This window comes from Pinus tabuliformis, chromosome 3_2, assembly GCF_031772625.1.
Source record: "Pinus tabuliformis cultivar Carrire ecotype Pingquan chromosome 3_2, CPIR1, whole genome shotgun sequence".
Classification (NCBI taxonomy): Eukaryota; Viridiplantae; Streptophyta; class Pinopsida; order Pinales; family Pinaceae; genus Pinus; species Pinus tabuliformis.
The window spans coordinates 302,568,775-302,588,024 of NC_142302.1; the positions used below are offsets into that span (position 1 = coordinate 302,568,775).

General features: G+C 40.1%; 1 protein-coding gene across 4 annotated transcripts in view; it reads left to right on the top strand.

Moving 5' to 3' along the window:
* The first annotated feature begins 5,005 nt into the window (after positions 1-5,005).
* Positions 5,006-19,250, top strand: part of LOC149180764 (uncharacterized) — a 40,612-nt gene continuing 26,367 nt past the window's right edge. For all 4 annotated transcript variants that reach the window (XM_089416282.1, XM_089416284.1, XM_089416281.1 and 1 more), the window contains exons 1-2: positions 5,006-5,407; positions 6,686-6,751. In XM_089416282.1, the coding sequence (XP_089272408.1) occupies positions 5,217-5,407; positions 6,686-6,751 (257 nt within the window). In that variant the 5' untranslated portion in view covers positions 5,006-5,216. The remainder of the gene's footprint in view (positions 5,408-6,685; positions 6,752-19,250) is intronic.

The window sequence follows — 19,250 nt, forward strand, 5'->3', positions numbered from 1 at the left end:
AACAAAATATTCTTTTGGAATTGCACACCTCCCCCTTATGAGGGCTCTCAATATTTTTAAAACTCACCATAGGGTCAAGAAGGATTTTTTTGGGATGGCCTTAAATTTGATATTCAAAAGTTTGTGGCAGAATGCTTAGTTTGCCAACAAAATAAAGCTGAGACAATTAAGACCTCGGGTTTGTTACAACCTTTAAACATTCCAACTTAGCATTGGGAGGAGGTCTCAATGGATTTTATGACAGGTTTACCAATGTCTGAAGGAAAGAATGTCATCATGGTGGTAGTTGATAAACTTGCCAAGTATGCACACTTTTGTGCATTATCTCGTCCTTTTAAAGCCAGTACAATTGCTACTGCATTTATGGAAACAATTCAAAAGCTACATGGAAACCTAAAGATTATTGTAAGTGATAGAGATCCCATTTTCATTGGATATTTTTCGACAGAATTATTTTCTTGCCTTGGTACTCAATTTGCTCATAGCTCATCTTATCATCCTCAATTTGATGGGCAAACTGAGATAGTGAACAAATGTTTGGAAGGATATCTTTGTTGCTTTGTATCTGATAAACAAACACACTGGGTCAAGTGGTTACCTCTAGTTGAATGGTGGTATAACACTTCTTCCATATTGTAGCAAAAATGACCCCATTTATGGCACTTTATGGATATCATCCATCTTCCATCACATCATCTTTAACATAAAATTCTAAGGTTCAAGTAGTGAAAAATCATATTGGGCATTAACAACAAGTTCTCCAACTCTTAAAGGATAACCTCACTCTGGCGCAGAATCAAATGAAATAACAGGGTGATCAACATCACAGTGAAAGAAGTTTTGATGTAGGAGACTCGGTATTTTTACAGCTACAACCATATAAACAAATGTCCTTTAAGAAAGATAATAAGGATAATAAATAATCACCCAAGTACTATGGTCCTTACAAGGTGTTGCAAAAGATTGGTACTATGGCATACAAATTGGAGTTGCGTACATCTTCTCGAGTACACCCAGTTTTCCATGTTTCATGCTTCAAAAAGGTTATCAGTGAGAAGCTCCCATTTCAAACAGTATTGCCAGAACTTGACGAAGAAGGAAAAATCATATTGGAGCCTGAAGCAGTCACAAAAACAAGAACCTGACAACTACATAATCGATCAATTTCAGAGTATCTCATTAAGTCTAAGAACTTACCCGCTAAAGATTCCACATGGGAGGATGAGAATTTTATACAGAAGTATCCAGAATTACTCAAGCATTAAGGACAACAATTTTTTTGAAGGAGAGGGACATGTTAGGTCTCTATAATACTAGTGCAGCCCCTTTATTGTTATTGTTATGTAGCTCCCTATTGTTATTGTTGTGCCCATGTAGCCCCCATATTGTTATTGTTGCGTCCTTATGTTATTATTGTTATGTAGTCTCTAATTATATTGTGACCCTTTAGACTCCTATATATACTAAGGAGGTCTTGTCATCTAAGAATTGTTCATTTATGTGATGTAAAAGGAGGTTTCCCCCTCGAAGATGCTTATTTTGAAGTCGTTGATCTATTTCTTCTCCTATTTTGTGACCTGTTACATAATAGAGGAAATACTGCAAACCCTAACTAATTTTATTAATAAATATTGGGAGGAGATTACATCAAATTTTGATGAAACTTAGTAAATGAATTAATATGAAATTCTTAGCTTTTGGATCCCTTATTTCTACAACTCAAGTCCTCTAGCAAATTTGCAATGTGCTCAGACACTTCTGAATAAACCAATTTGGCTCTTTGAAATTATTATAATCTAGCCTCCTTGGATAATTAATTCCACCTCTCAAGCAAAAGCAAATGACCAGTTAGGGTGGCTTTACAACCACATAAATCGATTGCCACGAGCTAGGGTGTATATTTCAACACTGAAACTGCGAAATACTGAGGGTTTCTCTCTCACACCATAAACTACTAGAGCTATTGGAATAATAATCAAAATATCAATACTCAATCGTCCCTTGAATGAATTCTCATCTTCCTTTTTGTAACTTTTCCCCTCCAAATACCATGGGTTGAATACCAAGGGTCACTGAAGTACCATGGGTTTCTTTTATTTCCCTTAAATAATATAAAGTGACTTTATTAAACTTTCTTATTTTTTCGCCATAGTCACCTTTTAATTTAATTGCCCACAGTCACTTATACCTGCTCCCCTTTTCACCTCCGTGACATGTGAACCTTCATAAAAAGGGACATTACAAGTGCGTCCTTGCAAATTAGGGGTTTTCAAAGATAAAAGAGACAAGAGAGTTTAAGAGTTGAAGAGGCTTTGCAAAGGGAAATTCAATTGTATAAGTAGGCAAATGAGCAACCTCAAGGCATAAGAAAACATTAGTTTAGCCATTACAAGGTCTAAGTTACACATAATCACCATACCATGGGATTCACAATTATCAAGTCTAAGGTCTAAGTTTTTATCAAGTGAATTGTGGATTCACAATTGTAGTACCCAAAAGAAACTTGGGGTATGCCTTGTATGAAGAGATCAGGTAGGGTTTGAGAGGTTTAGCTTAAATTTACTCCATAAAAGGCAAGCCTAAAATGAGTTTGGATTATTATGGATGCAAAACAAGGCATCCTAAGTGTCTCTAGACCCAAATAAGGGGTGTAGTAAGATCCAAGAAGTTAGGAAATGCTCTAATGGGTGCCCCAGTTGTCAAAGAGAGCCCAAACAATGAGGGGGTAAATGCACCTAAGGAACTCTAAATACTAGATATCTCAAAGAGGCCCCACAACCAAGCTAAGGTGAAGGGGACTCCGTGAAGGTGATCCAACGCACTAGAGAAGTAGTTGAGAGGTATCTTATCATTGTTGGGTAGGTCACATATGCATACGATATAAGAGTGGACCACACAACACATTGTCTAGTGGGTAGGTGTATATTATTACCCAAGTGTGAATACCACATGCCACATGATGAGTTCACTAAGCTATTTATAATACCACTTCTTGTTACATATGTTCCTAGTGGGAAACTTTTGTCTTACCAACTCTATTTGAGTGGTGTGCATATGTTTTGAATTGTAGCCAATATACCAACAATATTTGTGTTTAGATATATTACTCAAAAGTAGATCTATTATGGATCAAATACGATTGAGATGTTTGGCCATGTTAAAAGGCCAATGTGAGTTTGGAGAGTTTCTAGTAAGTTTTTCTAAAGAATGACATATGTATAAAGAACCAAAATTCGAAGTTAGCTTTGATGTAAATTGTGTATTAAAGCAGTGACATGCTTACTTGATTTACATACCTATGACACATGAAGTAGTTATTAATTCTAGTGGATGTGCAATAAGCTCGTGGTACGACCACATACTTGATTGTGTGATTGTTTAATTGATAAGGGCCTATCTGTAGATATTTTGGTTATTTAGTTTAGGAAAGATTATTGCATCACAACAAAAAAAAGTTTGGAATGATGGATGGAAACTTTAGAATGCACAATATACAATGATGTCTTATTCTTTGAAAGAGCCTGGTCTAGTGTCTGTCATGACAAATTTACTAAATTTGAGAATTAATGTAGGTCACATAACTATTGATGTGTTGTGTGATGTTTTTGCTGTTGGGGACCAGTGTATGTGCTTTAAGCACTCATATTAGTAAGGCTTCAAAAAATTAGAATTAAAATTACATTTGGCCAGATAAACTGGTTTTTTCTTTTTTTGCCTTTTTTCTTTTGGACTTTTTGCCAAACCCCAAGTGATGGAGTAGTTGAAACAATTTCCAACTCATTATTTCTTGAAGTGTTTGGGGCTTCTTTATCTGAATCTGAGCTCTCAAAAACATGAGATCGCTTTGTTCCACCTGAGCCTTGATTGTTGCTCTTGTCCTCGTGTTGGTTCTCATGGATCGAAACCATTGCTGAGTTATTGGGAATCTCTGCCTGTTTGTTTTGATCCTTTTGCTTCTCTTCTCCCTCCTTTTGAGAACCTTGTTGATTTTGTGTCTAGATGTTGTTGGGTCTCATCCATTTTTTGATCCTCATCATCTGAAGAAGGAGGGTCTGAGAATTGCTATCCTTTTTGCTTTTGCGGTATTTTCTTTGTCCTTTTCTTTGCTTGTTTGCATGTGTTTTGCAAGTGCCCTGTTTGATGGCAAATCCAGCATCTAAAGGCGATATTTTCAAAATCTAACCATTGTGTCCATTTGAAGTCTTGATGTGTCAGGTGAATACGATCAAGAAGACCTTTGCTTAAATCCACCCCACACATATGCACGCAAAAGTGAAGATACCTTCGTTCATTATTTCTCAATCCATCTTCAGGAACCTTCCCAGAGAGTTCCCAATGCCTTCTAGGATCTGGTGGTGCCAAAAGGGGAGCAAAAGATTATGTAGCCTTACCCAAACCAACATTTTTGTAACCACCATTGGGTTGACATCAAAACCAGGAAACCATGGGGTTACAAAGACACCCGCCCTTCTCCAAAACCATAGTCCTTCATTTATGACATATTCAAAGTCTTTCTGGTTATCAAACTAAACCACAAAAAAACCTTTTGCACACAGATAAACGTCACAATCTCTAGTCCAATTGAAGTAGATTCACTCATTTAGATCTTCAGATTTAGGCCAGAAACCATTAAATCGACATATGATAGCTTTTGCTTACAAATTAGTGAAAAAACCACTTACTTCTAGTAATTCTATAAACAAATTTGAGACTTTCTCCATCTTCTCTACAATGTACGACCTTGCATTGTCAAATTTATTCTATAATTATTTTTAATTTCACATATGATATATTTTATATGCCATACATTACATGTTAAAATTAAAAAAACAAATATTGATATCACCATTACAAACTAATAGACAAACTTGTATTGCTAGGTAGTGAAGGCCATAACAATACTGTCACGCCGAGGTCAATGGGTATGCCATTCCTTTTTTTTTTCAACGCGCATTCCATGAGAAGAAGAACAATCGCCAGTTATAAAATAAGAGCGGTGGTGTTCGTGTATATCAACCATCGTAAGTTCCCTCGAAACCCATGAGATCCTCCGAAGGGAAAAACGTATCATGAAATCCTTCCCTTGGAGTAAAACTTTACCTATTATATTTTATTCTCTGGGATATTCGCAGCTTTCGTATTTGCGGTCTTCTTGGGGTTCTGTTTAGAAGGTCAGGGTTGGGTAGGGCTTTCAGTTTTTTACCAGCGGCAGAGGCATGGCGAGATCTGGCAGGCCGCGGCGGGCAAGCCCATCAGGGTCGATATCTGGTTCCTCATCATATTCAGGATCTTCTTCCGCTTCAGGTTCACGCTCACGCTCTCGTTCTCGGTCGAGGTCCTTCAGTTCATCTTCCGTTTCCCGTAGCGACAGTTCCAGGAGTCGCAGCCCTCCGCCGCCCAGGAAAAGGTTTTAGTATTTTCCCTTCCCTTCATTAACTTGTTTTTCCAAATGAATCTATGTCTCATTACACTCAGAGAATTCAGGGTTTAGGGTTTTAGTGCATTGGCAATATACGTTAGTTGACGGGAAATTTTACAACGAAGTACTTAAGGCATTTTCCGTTCTACGCCGGCGACCTGGATTCATTCTCATGTTTTTGTTATTTTAGCGTCCAAATCACATCCTGGCAGTGGTGGGTGTATGTTGAAACTATGTCATGCTTGCGTTATTGTTTTCATTTCCATTTGTTTGACTGGCATGGTATCCACTCGAACTTATCCAAGTCTTTGCGGGATTTAAGTTAATGAGTTTTGTCAGCCGTGTCGATCCGAGGTCTAGGGCTTTGTAAAGACTGTAATCGAGCTTCTGCATTTTTGTAAGCTCAAAGTTTGGCATTGAAGTATACAGAGTAAGCTTAATGTGATTCGCATGATAGTTGAACTCAAGATTTTGGTTTTATCTGGAGTTCCCGCTGGGCCATGGAGTTCGAATCTTCGAAAATATCGAAGTCCAGGGGATCTGTGGTTTTATTATGTAGAAGAACTAAAGGCTCAGCATTGCATGATACCAATGTCTAAAAGCAAGGATATGTATATAGCATTGTCTGTTTGGTAACATCAATCTCTGTTTTGATGCCTATGGTGATGGTATAACGAGAGAAACCCGGTGGTCAGTATAGTACTGAGCAATAAAACTACCGTTACGGTTAGAAGTTGTAGCTAGGATTGACTTGAGTAATAACGGAGTAATAAAATAGGAAGGTATTGAAATGGAGGGCCAAGCTTTCATGATGATAAAATGGAGAGTAAAAACGAACAAGGCTTGCAGAGTGTATTGAAACAAAGAATAAAGTAGTGAGAAAAACCTTAAGTGCTACGTCAATTGAAAGGCCAAGGTGTCATATGGGTAAGTTGCGACTTACAGGACAATAAAGCATGGCATATTTTGTAATAAATGTTTCACTTACTAATTCATCTGGGGTTATATTAAAGTTGATAAATGGGTTTTTGCACTGTTGATGTTTGGGCGATGACGATTGATTCCCGTGAATAAAATGTTGACAGATGGGGGAGTTTCAGAATTGTTCAAGTGGCAAACAGAATGCGTTCCTTTTTGTTTCAAAGTGTTCAAAATTCATAATATGCCCATGGCAAGGGTTATTGGTGCATTTTCCAGCTGCTACGTTTGTAATTTATCTTTTGCATTTTATTCATAAGTTTGATAACATGATTTTTCCTTTGGCAGCCCAACGTCATCAACAAGGAGAGGCCGGACACCACCGTTGCTGCCTAAGCATTCTTCACCTATTAGGTGATGCATTCTATAACTCACAACATTGTAATATTTGCTTTTATAGTGATGGGTATTGCTGCAGATCCTCTTTGTGTTGTGTGATGAGGATGTTCTGCTGGTTAAGAAGACTGCTCACAACAATTAGAAATATTATTTGATATAATAGCATATTGTTCAATGTCACATGTTTTCACCCTTTTTCCTTTAAAATCAAGGACAAATTGTCATGGTATTCCAAAGAGTTTTCACTACTAATATCTCGCCCAATGATGCTACTCATTATTTTTTGTCTTTTGATTCTTTGTATACATGCCTGCTTTTGACAAGCAAAATTAAGCTTTCGGTGTGCAGCCCAATCTTATGAGAACTGGAAATGAAAAATCTAAAATCTTGAACTGGACTAGAACTGGAAAAAACCAAAATCTTGAACCAGACCAGAACTGCAGAAGCCAAAATCTTGAACAGGACTACAACTTGAAAAATCCTTGATGTGAATGCAACATTGACGGGAGCAAACCTTGATGAGAAGTGAATTGGTTGTAAACCCAACACATTCGAAATCTTGACAATGCTTGGCAATCTAATGTGCTAACTGAAAATGTAGAAATAATCATCTGTCATCTGCAAGGTGTGAAGACCATCCCTGTGAAGTTCGAAGACTATCAAGTTCAAATGTGTTCATAAGATTGTAAAAAATGACACATAAAAAATGATCAATAATCTAGTTGCCATAAAAAAATGTTGAATAACATCCAAATTTCGTATCTTGCAAAAAACGTATATGAAAACTTGTGAATCATTTATTGAGTGAATCATTATCCTGCCAAAAGTCACTAGGAAGTAAACTTGTCAATTATTCGACTTAGAAGATGACTTAAATTAGCACTTGATCATGCCTTGAAATCATCATTTCTTGTATCAAAACATTCAGGTTTATCTGTTATATGAATAGTCCCCAATAATTATGGTTGTACATCTGTAGAACTTCATGTTAAGATTGCTTCAACAACTTGGTCTCCAAATTCTAGTGCTAAGCACGTAACCATCCTAAATGTTGTTTTTGAGTAATATTTGTTTGCTTTTGACACCCTTTTGAAAGGTGGCTTGTCTTTCCATAAAAACTGTTTGGGTTAAGATCAAAATTTTGCAACTCATTATGGCCAAGTCAATGACAATGTTGGCACTATTTGGGGATGTTAAATTATGGTATGTTCTATGCTTAGAGCAGTTTACTTCTTTTACTTTTTATTAGCCACTGATTAGCAATCACAACATAAAGTAAAGTGCAGATAGAACATTAAACGATCGATAGAAAACAAGCCAAGACAAGAGACACAAGATGTGGCGGCTAGCTAGGGACAAACCCCAATGTGGGGAAATCCTTTGATAAAATCTTCTTTTATCTTCAATAGTTCAACAGAGAGAGATAGTACAATATCACTAATCAGTGATTTACAACAGTAGTAATAAAACCCATGGACAACAATAATAAAAGTGATCAATCAGCTTCCAAAATATCTTCAAGATAACCTAGGAGAACTCGGTCTCCAACATAGGTAGTGGCAGCCCAAAACAGTCAAGGTAAGATGGTCAAAACGACAGTGCATGCTACAACATACTACAGCCAACCTTAACCAGATAACGTAGTCATAAATGTGCCCTTAAACAGTCAACGCAGACCTGTTTAGCACTTCGGTTAGCCTAGGAAAGGTTGCCCACACAAGGCCGCAATGAATGGAGGCAATGTGCTGGTCAACGCAAGCCTAAACCATTTGCTGCACCTTCCTGCGTCCTTGATGCCCTAGCTGCGTCCTCTTTCCCATGCTGCCCTAGTTGCGTCCTCTTTCCCACGCTGCCCTAGCTGCGTCCTTCTCTTTCCACGCTGCCCTAGTTGCGTCCTCTCTCCTTCGTATACCCAAGAGACAATGGAAGAGATGAGAGGTAAGATGAGTTGAGATAATGACTCAACCTCTCCTCTATTTATATGCAACGTTGGGCAAGAGTGCCACACACTTAATTGCTGGCCAACCTTGACAATTTGTCAAGTAATTACCATATCTCTATAAATACTTGTCAGAATTGGATGATCTTTAGATCAATCCTACACCTCTCGACAAGAGGAGTCTAGGAAAAATATCAGCTGCCATAAATGAGGTGACCCACATGGAGTTTGGCCCTAGTTGCCAATTTTAACACTCCCTCTCAACTAGGGAGAACTCCATCTGCAATCCGTCTGACCGTCGCTACTATCCCAGCCATCAAATGCATTGCCCTGCACAGTTTGGCCCTGCTTCGCTCTGCCTCGCTCTGCTCAAACTATGAAGAAGAACAAATGATCGAGGATGTATCATACCATCCTCCACTAACTCGAAGTCAGTCTCAGAGTGTGTCATACCACTCTCACTGATCCCAGATCAGTATCATTGATCCTAGATCATTGGAGGTCATCCTAGCATAGGGAGTACGATAGATACAACGATGCGTCCATCGATAATACTACTATGGTCCCTAACCCCATTTCCCTGCTCATTGATCAGATGAGAGGTACTTCCCATGAGTCCCAGACCTCATGGGTAGGATGCCTCGACATGAGAACTAATCATCCTGTCCACAGGAGAATGAATCATCCTGTCCAACAGTAGCCACAGGAGAACTAATCATCCTGTCCAATAGCTGCCACGAAGAACTAATCATCCTGGCCTACAGGAGAACTAATCATCCTGTTCCACAGTTGCCACGAGGTGTCATAGGGGAAGGTTGAACCTTTCACCCTGTACATAGCAATGTTCCACCAAGGTTCCGGGGCGAGGGAGCGAGGGGGCGCGGGAGCGGCCTATGCAAAAGCTCCCTACCATTTTTTAGGAAACGTGGGGGAGCGTCAGGGTCTTAAAAATTTATAAATATAAAATATAATTTATTAATTGAGTCATCAATGATCATACATTATGATTAAATCATTAAAGTTTAAACCATATTGATGTTCCACTTCCTAGTATCCTACTATGAACATCGAATATTGAACAATGAATATTCAATGTTAACATAAAAATTTAAAATTATAAAAGTAAAGTTTGATACATCATACATCAAGAGTCCAAATTTTATAGAATGATAAAAGATTAAACTTTTAAACTTTTAAAGTCAAGTCTGATACATCAAGAGTCAAAATTTTATAGAGTGAGAATCTGAATAATTGATAACACAAATCATAAGAACTGAGAACATCAACATATCAAAAGATAAACAGGCATAATGCAAAATATGCCTCAAGGTAATGCTCAAGCCTCAAGGTAATGCCCCACTAGTCTTTGCATCCAGCTGCTGCATGAATAAATCAGGATCAACCATATCACCATCTGAATCTGAATCACTAGCATTCTCAAACATTCTAAGTGGCACACCAACCAACCCCATCTGTCTCTCATCAAGTCTCTCCTCCATATCTACCTGTGCATCATCCTCTGGATCAACATCCCATCGTGTTGCTGGTCCCTTCAAATACTCAGGTGTCTTCCTATGCTCAAGATGTAGGGCACTATGCACAACAACTAACTTCTCCGCTCTTCTAGAGGTAAGCCTGTTCCTCTTGATAGAGTGGATGAAGCTATATGTGGACCAATTCCTCTCTGCTGCAGAGGAACTAGCAATCTGAGACAACAAACGCATGGCTAGATCTTTGAGCTCTGGAGCATCATCCCCATGCATCCTCCACCAACCAATTGGGTCATCTTGGGCTAGATCTATGCGATCTGCCCGAGCACCACGTGTGTTGAAGGGCCCACTAAGAGATGCAAACTGAACAAACTGTCTTCGAAATTTTGACCCCTGCTCCTCACTGTACATCTTTGCAATTGCATCTAGGAAGCCTTTCTTTACCTCTGGATCATCAATAGGAGGCACCCTCCCAGGTCTCTCAACATACCATTTTGGGTTTAATGCATATGCTGCCATGTGCAAAGGTGTGTTCATGCGATCCCACCTACGCTGAATGATGGGTCGAATCTGGGAAGTATAGAACTCTAATGAGGGCTCCCTCTGCTGAATGGCTACCTTCACACGACCCAACATGCTATCAAAGGTCTCATAAATTTCTCCAAGACTAGGAGCATCTGAATCTGTGTAACGAATGACCTCCACAATAGGGCCTAAGAATGACACCAAATAAGAACAATCTGCCCACCAATCATTGTCCAACACCTGAAGCCTGACCTTCTTCCCGGTGTCTGTCTTTGATTCTGACCACCTTCCCCACTCTGAACTCACAACCAAGGATTGTAGAGGTGCTTGTACTTCTATCATCCTCTCCAATAACAGATAATAGCTAGCATATCTAGTATCAGTGGGCTTGAGGAATTCCTTCCTCGTGTGAGCCCTGTACGTAGCCAAGGAGGTGTGGTGGTTGCAGATAAACATCTGCGCTTCTCTTGCTGCTGACACCAAGTCTGATATCCACTGAATCTTGCCAATGTCCTTCAGTGCATTATTGAGTGCATGCACACAACAAGGAGTCCAAAAAATGTGTTGATACCTGTTTTGAATCAATAACCCAGCTGATCTACAAACTGCTGCTGCATCTGTCACAACCTGCACCACACTATCAGGGCCAACATCCTCTATAGCTTCTCGAAGAATCTCAAATTGGAAAGATGCATCCTTGCGCTTTCCAAAACAGTCAACAGCTTTAAGAAAGAATGGACCTTCTGAAGATGTCACTATGATGTTGATTAGTGAGCGTTTTCGGATGTCAGTCCATCCATCCATAACAATAGAGCAACCAAACCTCAACCATGTTTGTCTCATTCTCTCTTTTTGTACATTAATTTTGGACACTTGTCTATCCAAAATTGTTGTTCGTAGTTTATGTTCTCCAGGCGGTACATATGAAGGCCCTATTTTTGCAATTGCTTGGACCATTTCCTTGTATACGCAGAACGAACAACATGGAAGGGAATCCCATTAGCAAAAAGAAATTTGCCAATTGCATCATCTGTGTCATCTCGATCTAGAATGTTGTACATCCCAGACACTGTACCAGTACCACCCATTGCAGAAGAACGAGATGCACCAGTGGAAACCTTTGTCTTTTTTGATGAAGCACTAGATGGATCAATATGTCTACTAGAGAACAATCCTTTTCCAGTGGATGCCCTTTCTAGCCTCCAAAGTTGCTCTCTCAGAGCTGAATCCAGGTTCTTTGAGGGACACATATTCACTCCTTTACCTGTAATAGCCAAAATGTGTTGCTTCACCCTGGTATAGCTGCCAACAAAGTGATGCCCACAAATATTGCAGACCCAATCACGTGAGCCACCACCAACTTTTGGATTCTTTTTCGGCAGTCTAGTTGCATAGATTAGAAGTGGTTTTAGAGGATTAAATGTCCCCTTTGCAAATTTTTCCAGCTCTCTTGGTGGGCCTCCAGAATCTACACCATGCCTATTCTGGTATCTTGCCCCCTTGTGACCACTTTCAACTTCTTCTTCTGCATCATGTGGCTCACTACAGTGGTAGCTACTGTCACTGTTTCCAGAAGAAGTTTGACTTTGACTCATAGTTGTAACTTGTAACTTTGTAAGTTGCAAGTTGAATGACAAGTCAAAATGTATGTTGCAGCCTGTAGGTTGCAACCTGAAATGAAAAAAAATAAAAAAATAAATTAGAAACACTACAGCCACAACACATGCCACACACATTGCAGTTTTCAAGTTTTGAAGTTTGAACACTGATTTTTTTTTAATTCACAAGAAAACTTCACAGAAATTATGGATTACTACTGCACCTGAAACTTCACAGAAATTATGGAGGTAATCAATGGTTCGTTAAACAGATTTTGGAGTAAGTTAGATTAGAAGAAGGGAGTTGCGGCGTTGCCTGCACAGTGCAAAGTGATTGTTAGTTATCTCGCCCACTAATGAGGAAGCACTAAATGCATTTCACTTCACAGTATTCTTTCCTCACCTACCTAGGCCTTTAGGCTTTCTGAATTTAAAGTTTAAAGTTTAAACCTTACACACTGAAACAGTAAACTTGAAAGCCTTTTCCCTGTTATGAAGCTTGCTTGACTCACTTATAGTTATATGATATATCTAAATATGATAATCAATAATGCTGATCTGTTTATTTGAATGTTCATTTAAAATAGGGTATCCACTCCAGAATTCTGTATAAACAAAAAACCAAGATCAGAAGATCAAGATTCTTAAAACAATTAAATTATTAATGCCAAATGCCAAAACCACAACTATGCTGTTAATTTTAAATTTTAAACATCTGTCTAGGTGAAGGTGTACAGGTAACAGCCCTGATGTGGTCTTTTTAATATGGTTACTGTTGGGCTGGCAATAGTAATCACTAATCATTCAAGATGACAAGGTGGCTACCAGTGTGGCTACTGCTCCCTTGAATGCAATCATCTCTTCGTTTAGATCTGCTTTAATGTGTGTTAAATAAAAATTAATTTTTCATTGGTACAGTTAATACAATGACTGTGTTTTCTTTATTCCCTGCAATTATATTAATTTTGAACTTTGTACTTAAGTGAAACAAGCATTTTTCTGCAGTTACTGTCATACTGGTTCATATTATGACATGTTATCTTATCCATAAAGCTATCTGTCGATAACTTTTAAGTTTTTGTCCTTGAGAGCTGAAATGCTACATGTTGATTGTATTTGGCATGCATGTTTTTTATATAAGTTAGACTGCTATTTGAGAAATAGTCTAATAGACTAATAGTATTAATGATTAATCCTCATATTGTATGAGGTTCCAGTTTCCACAGGCACAATGTGATTTTCTGAATTTAATAAATATTAAAAACGCTGCGGCAGGGATAGAGAAAATTCAAAAGAATCACTAATCTGTTTGACAGATGTGGCACCGATTTTTTAAATTTTTAGTTTTTACCTCTGGCTCTACGTGCTATAGGGTCCAGCGAATTTGAAATTTCGGATTTCCATGATATTGATTACTGAACCTCTAAAATAACGCTGGTTGACCTCTAAAATTAGTAAAATAACGCTGGTTGAACCTCTAAAAGACAGCACAAGACAACACCAGGCCATTTTTTGGAAAAATTTACATCGCTGAATTTATTGTGTGGCTTTCGCAGCAGGTATAACCATATACGTTGGGTCCGAGGCAACGGGTTACGGAACAGGTTCATGAATCATATGTTCATTGTTCTTGACAGCTACAGAGCATAAAAAAATCAAAATGGCCGTAGAGTCTAGACAAGGCGGTCATATGAAAGTTTGAAACGGAAACCCTGCTTACGGAGTTAACAGCGTAATATAATATATCACGTGACACGTCCATCCAAAAAATACGTTTTTAATACAGAGGAGAAGACAGAGATTTAGAAGGGGCACTAAGATATACTGTAGCTGACATCCATGAAGATAGCACTAAAAAATTACGCCGAGAATCGTTACTAACCCGTTAAATTGTAGGCTGTAGCAGTCCGCTCGTCAACACGCAGCGCTGCTCAGGGAGGTGCTGCTCGAGCCTCGCACGATGGGAGCTGCTGCTTCAACTTGTAGACAGTAGGACGCTCAACCAGAGAGAAATCGGACGACGGAAATCCAAATGGCAAACAGTGACTGTGAAACAGTGAGTGGAGCGAACTTGCAAAGGCTGTGTGTCGTTCATGGTCGAGGATGCCTTTTTTATAAGATGAAACCGCCATTTCCCGCCATTTTCCAAAACCCTAAATGCTAATTACGCTGTTAACGCTTAATTAAAGATTAAATACAGGGTTTAATTAATAAAAATGGTTTTTAATTCATTAACGCCCCCCCACGCCCCCTCTCGTCCCCCCCTCGCCCCCTCTCGCCCCCCCACGCTCCCTCACGTCCCCCCACGCCCCCTTTTTTGGAAACGCCCCCTCAGGGAAGGGAAACGTTTCCCTGGCACGTCCCCCTGAGTTTCCTCCATTTTGGGAGCGTGGGGAAACGTCCCCTACTCGTCCCCAAGTCCCCGGAGCGCGGGGGAGCGAGGAAACTAGACCCCTGGGGGGGGGGGCGAGTCCCCCTGGAACGCTGGTACATAGTGCACCACCAGGGGATGGTGAGTCGCCCTGTGGTCGCATGTCGCTCCAAGAAGTACCTCGCGCCCCCCTGGAGCTCCCAGAGCTCAATACATCATACTTGACCCTCATAAGAGGGTCTCTGAATGACACTAAGTCGTTCTTGGAAAGTCAAGAATTTGACCTTTCCCAGGGGTTTCGTTAAGATGTCGGTGACTTGTTCATCTGTACCGATATGTTGGAGCCTTATTGCTCCCCACTGTACCATATCCCGAATATAGTGGTACCTGATATCGATATGCTTGGAGCGATCATGAAATATGGGGTTCTCTGATAAACGAATCCCGCTCTGGTTGTCACACAGGATCATAGTGATCCAATGTAAATCCAAATAGCTCACTGAAGAGCTTTCGCAACCAGACCGCCTCACAAGAGGCCATACTAGCAGTAATGTACTCTGCATCGGCGGTGCTCAAAGCCACCGACTTTTGTTTCTTGTCCATCTGGGATATCGAAGCAGATCCCAAAGAGAAACAACACTCGGAAGTGCTCTTTCGGTCCACCACACTGCCTGCCCAATCAGCATCGGTATATCCAAGTAGTCTCACATCTCTAGCAATGTATCTCAACCCATGAGTGATTATGCCACGAAGATATCTCAGCAGATTCTTGGCACCAATCCAATGTTTGTGGTGAGGCTCAACCATATGTTGACTCAACGTGTTGACTGCAAAGCATATATCTGGACGGGAGTTCACCAAGAACATCAATGCTTTGACGAGTTGAGATACTCGGTAGCATTTCATAAAACAGGTCCGGCAGCACTATCGCTTAACTTCTTGAAGTCAAGCTCCATCGGAGTAGTTACGGGCTTGCAGTCCACCATGCCGAATCTCTCCAATATCTTCACCACATATTTTCCTTGAGATAGGAAAATCTCCCTTGGCTTCTGCCAGACTTCTAGTCCTAAGAAATAGTGCATCAATCCTAGGTCCTTCATCTCAAACTTAGAGGCCAACTCCCTCTTACATTTGTGAATGAGAGGGTCTGCCCTTGTTATAAAGAGGTTGTCAACATATAACACCAGTATGAGAGGATTGTCATCTTCAACGTTAAAGTAAAGGTTAGGGTCGACTTCACTCCTAGTGAATCCTAGCTTCATCAAGTAGCTATCGATCCTTTCATACCATGCTCGGGGTGCTTGCTTGAGCCCATAGAGGGCCTTCTTCAACTTGCACACTTGAGATTCTTGATCATGAATCTCAAATCCTTCGGGTTGCTCCACATAGACTTCCTCTTTGATCGAACCATGCAAGAACGCAGTCTTGGCATCCATCTGATGTAGGTTCCATCCTTGCAAAGCAGCAAGGGCTATGATCGAGCGAATGGTGGTATATCGGGCAACATGTGCAAATATCTCGTCATAGTCTATACTTTCCTCTTGAGAGAAGCCACGAGTGACAAAACGGGCCTTATACTTTTCCGCACTTCCATCAACTGCATGCTTTATCTTGTAAAGCCATTTCGAAGTGACAACAACTTTGCCCTGGGGTTTGGGGACCACATCCCAGACATCGTTTTTCATGATGGACTCATATTCCTCAGTCATTTCATCTTTCCATACTTGATGCTTGATAGCTTCTGTGATGACGAAGGCTCATTTTGGATGATCGTTTTCATGATGGTCAAGTATCCCTGATACTTGGTTGGCTTCTTGCTTTTTTGGAAGGTTCCCCTGGGTGCAACGTGCCCTTCAACATCAAGTGTCCCTCTAAGCCATGAAGGCCTCTTCCTAGAAGAAGAGGGCTCTTGCGGAGGGGGATCAATAAGATCCATAGGTTCTTCCACATCGGGCATTGCCTCATCTTCCTTTTCCTTTGGTTTCTTGGTGTCAGCTTCTTTAGATCCGCTTAGAGTAGGAAGATTGTCAACTTTGCTAAGAGCCACATCTTCATCAAAGGTGACATCATGGCTAATCTCGACTTCCCTTTGACCAACCACATAGATTCTATACCCCTTAGTATTTTCGCTATAGTCCACGAAAATTCCTTTCTTTCCAGATGCACCCAATTTATTCCTTTTCTCTTTGGGCACATGAAAATATACAGGGCTTCCAAAAATTCTAAAATGAGATACGTCAAGTTTCTTACCAGTGAACATCTTTTCGGGAGTCTTGGAACCCAATGCTTGATGAGGGCATCGGTTTTGTACATATACGACAGTATTTGTAGCTTCGGCCCATAGAAACTTTGGAAGTCTTTGATCATGGAGCATAGAACAGACAACTTCCATAATCGTATGATTCTTCCTTTCCGCCACACCATTCTGCTCAGGAGTATATGGTGTAGTAGTCTCCCTCTGAATGCCAACCTCATTGCAAAGGTCATGAAACTCATTGGATTCATATTCAGTCCCATTATCAGTCCTTAAGATCTTGATCTTCTTTTCGGTTTGATTCTTGATCAAGGCTTTGAAGTGACGAAACCAAGGGAACATTTCATGCTTCTTTTTCAAGAAGTATATCCAAGTCTTGTGAGAATAATCATCTGTAAAAGTGAGGTAATATAAATATCGTCCTAAGGAGTTCACATGCATCATACCGGATATGTCTGAGTGAACCAACTGTAATATATCAGAGGTCTTGCTTTGGCTTGAGGGGAATGGTCCCCTTTTGAGCTTTCCTTCGGCACATCCCTGACATACACCTTGTTGCTCTACTCGGAATTCGGGCATCCCTGTCACCATTTGTCTTGCATCGGGTAGAGCTTTATAATGAAGGTGAGCAAACCTCTGATGCTATAGTTCGGACTGAAGAGATGTGTCACAAGACATGACACCTAGTGGACTTCCTCCGACCTGATATAATGAATCAACTCAAAACCCAAGAGTGAAAGCATCTTTAAAGTTCTTGTTCCATACACGTACCTTGCCATCATAGAAGTCCACCTTGTAGCCTTTGTCTTCCATTGCCGAAATGGCCACCAGGTTCTTTTTGAGATCAGGTACATATAATACATCTTGTAAATGAATTGTATTTCCCTGACTCAATTAAAGAGTGACATTTTGAGTTGTCCCCAAGAACAATTTTCAGGTTGGTCTCCTTCTCTATCATATTAGAGAGAGCTTCTTTGTAACCAGTGAGTTCGGGGGAGAAGTAGTAGAGAGGGCCGCTGGTAGATAATATTCATCTTGCTTATTGTTAACAACATTAGATTCATACCTGTAGTTTCTTGCCTTCTTGAAGGGTTGTCCTCTTCCTTGATTTCTGATATTTCTTTTACCTCTGCCATTGGACTTGCCATTCCTTTGATTGCCTTGAGAGTGATTTTGATCATTGTCTTGATGTGAGTCCCTTTTATCAAGGCACTCCCTCGCATAGTGGCCCATTTTATTGCAATTGTAACATCGTCCTTTTCTTCCACCCTTTGGTCCAACCTTTTCTTTGGATTTAGCCCCGAATTGTTTCTTCTTTTAGCATGAGAAGAAAAGTCTGAGGGATGGCCTTTAAGTGCGGGCATTTCTTGCTCTTCCATCCTTGTTTCTTATTGAATGCATCTAGCCATCAATTCCTCAAATCCAGGAATTACATTATTGTTGAGAAGAGTAGTCCTGAATATATACCATTCAGGTGGCAGTCCTCCAAGAGTTGTGAGTGTCATTTCCCTCTCAAGAACTACTTCCCCAATAGATAGGAGATCATTCTTGATCTCGGTGATCCTTAAGAAATATGCTTGCATATTCTTATCTTTGCGCTTCTTAATTTTCTCCAGCTTATTTCTAAGGAACAAAACTTGATTTGCATCATTAACTTTAAATAAACTCACCAGTCTATCGTAGATTTCCTTGTTGGTGTTCAGCTCGGAAACATAGGCCACCAGGCGCTTGTCGATAGAGTCCCGGATGATCTTCCTTGCTTTGACTTCTCCCTTAGTCCACTTGTTTCTAGCAGCAGCGGATGCATTTGATGGAGGCTCAATAATTTTGCCTTTCACATGGTCCAACACTTCTTGCTCTTCCAATGTTAGATCGAGAGACATCTTCCATCCGTGATAGTGAGACTTCTCACGGAGTTTGTCTTCAGCAGGAAGTGTGCTAAGGACCCCGTGATTTCTTTAAGATAGCCTTGCCAACATTCTCTTTGGTGATAGCTCTTGCTCTTGCTCTTGCTTGGGCTTTGTCTTCACCTCAGCTTTGATACCATGTTAAATTATGGTATGTTCTATGCTTAGAGCAGTTTATTTCTTTCACTTTTTATTAGCCACTGATTAGCAATCACAACATAAAGTAAAGTGCAGATAGAACATTAAATGATCGACAGAAAACAAGCCAAGACAAGAGACACAAGATGTGGCGGCTAGCCAGGGACAAACCCCAATGTGGGGAAACCCTATGATCAAATCTTCTTCTATCTCCAATAGTTCAGCAGACAGAGAGATATTACAATATCACTAATTAGTGATTTACAACAAGAGTAATAAAACCCATGGACAA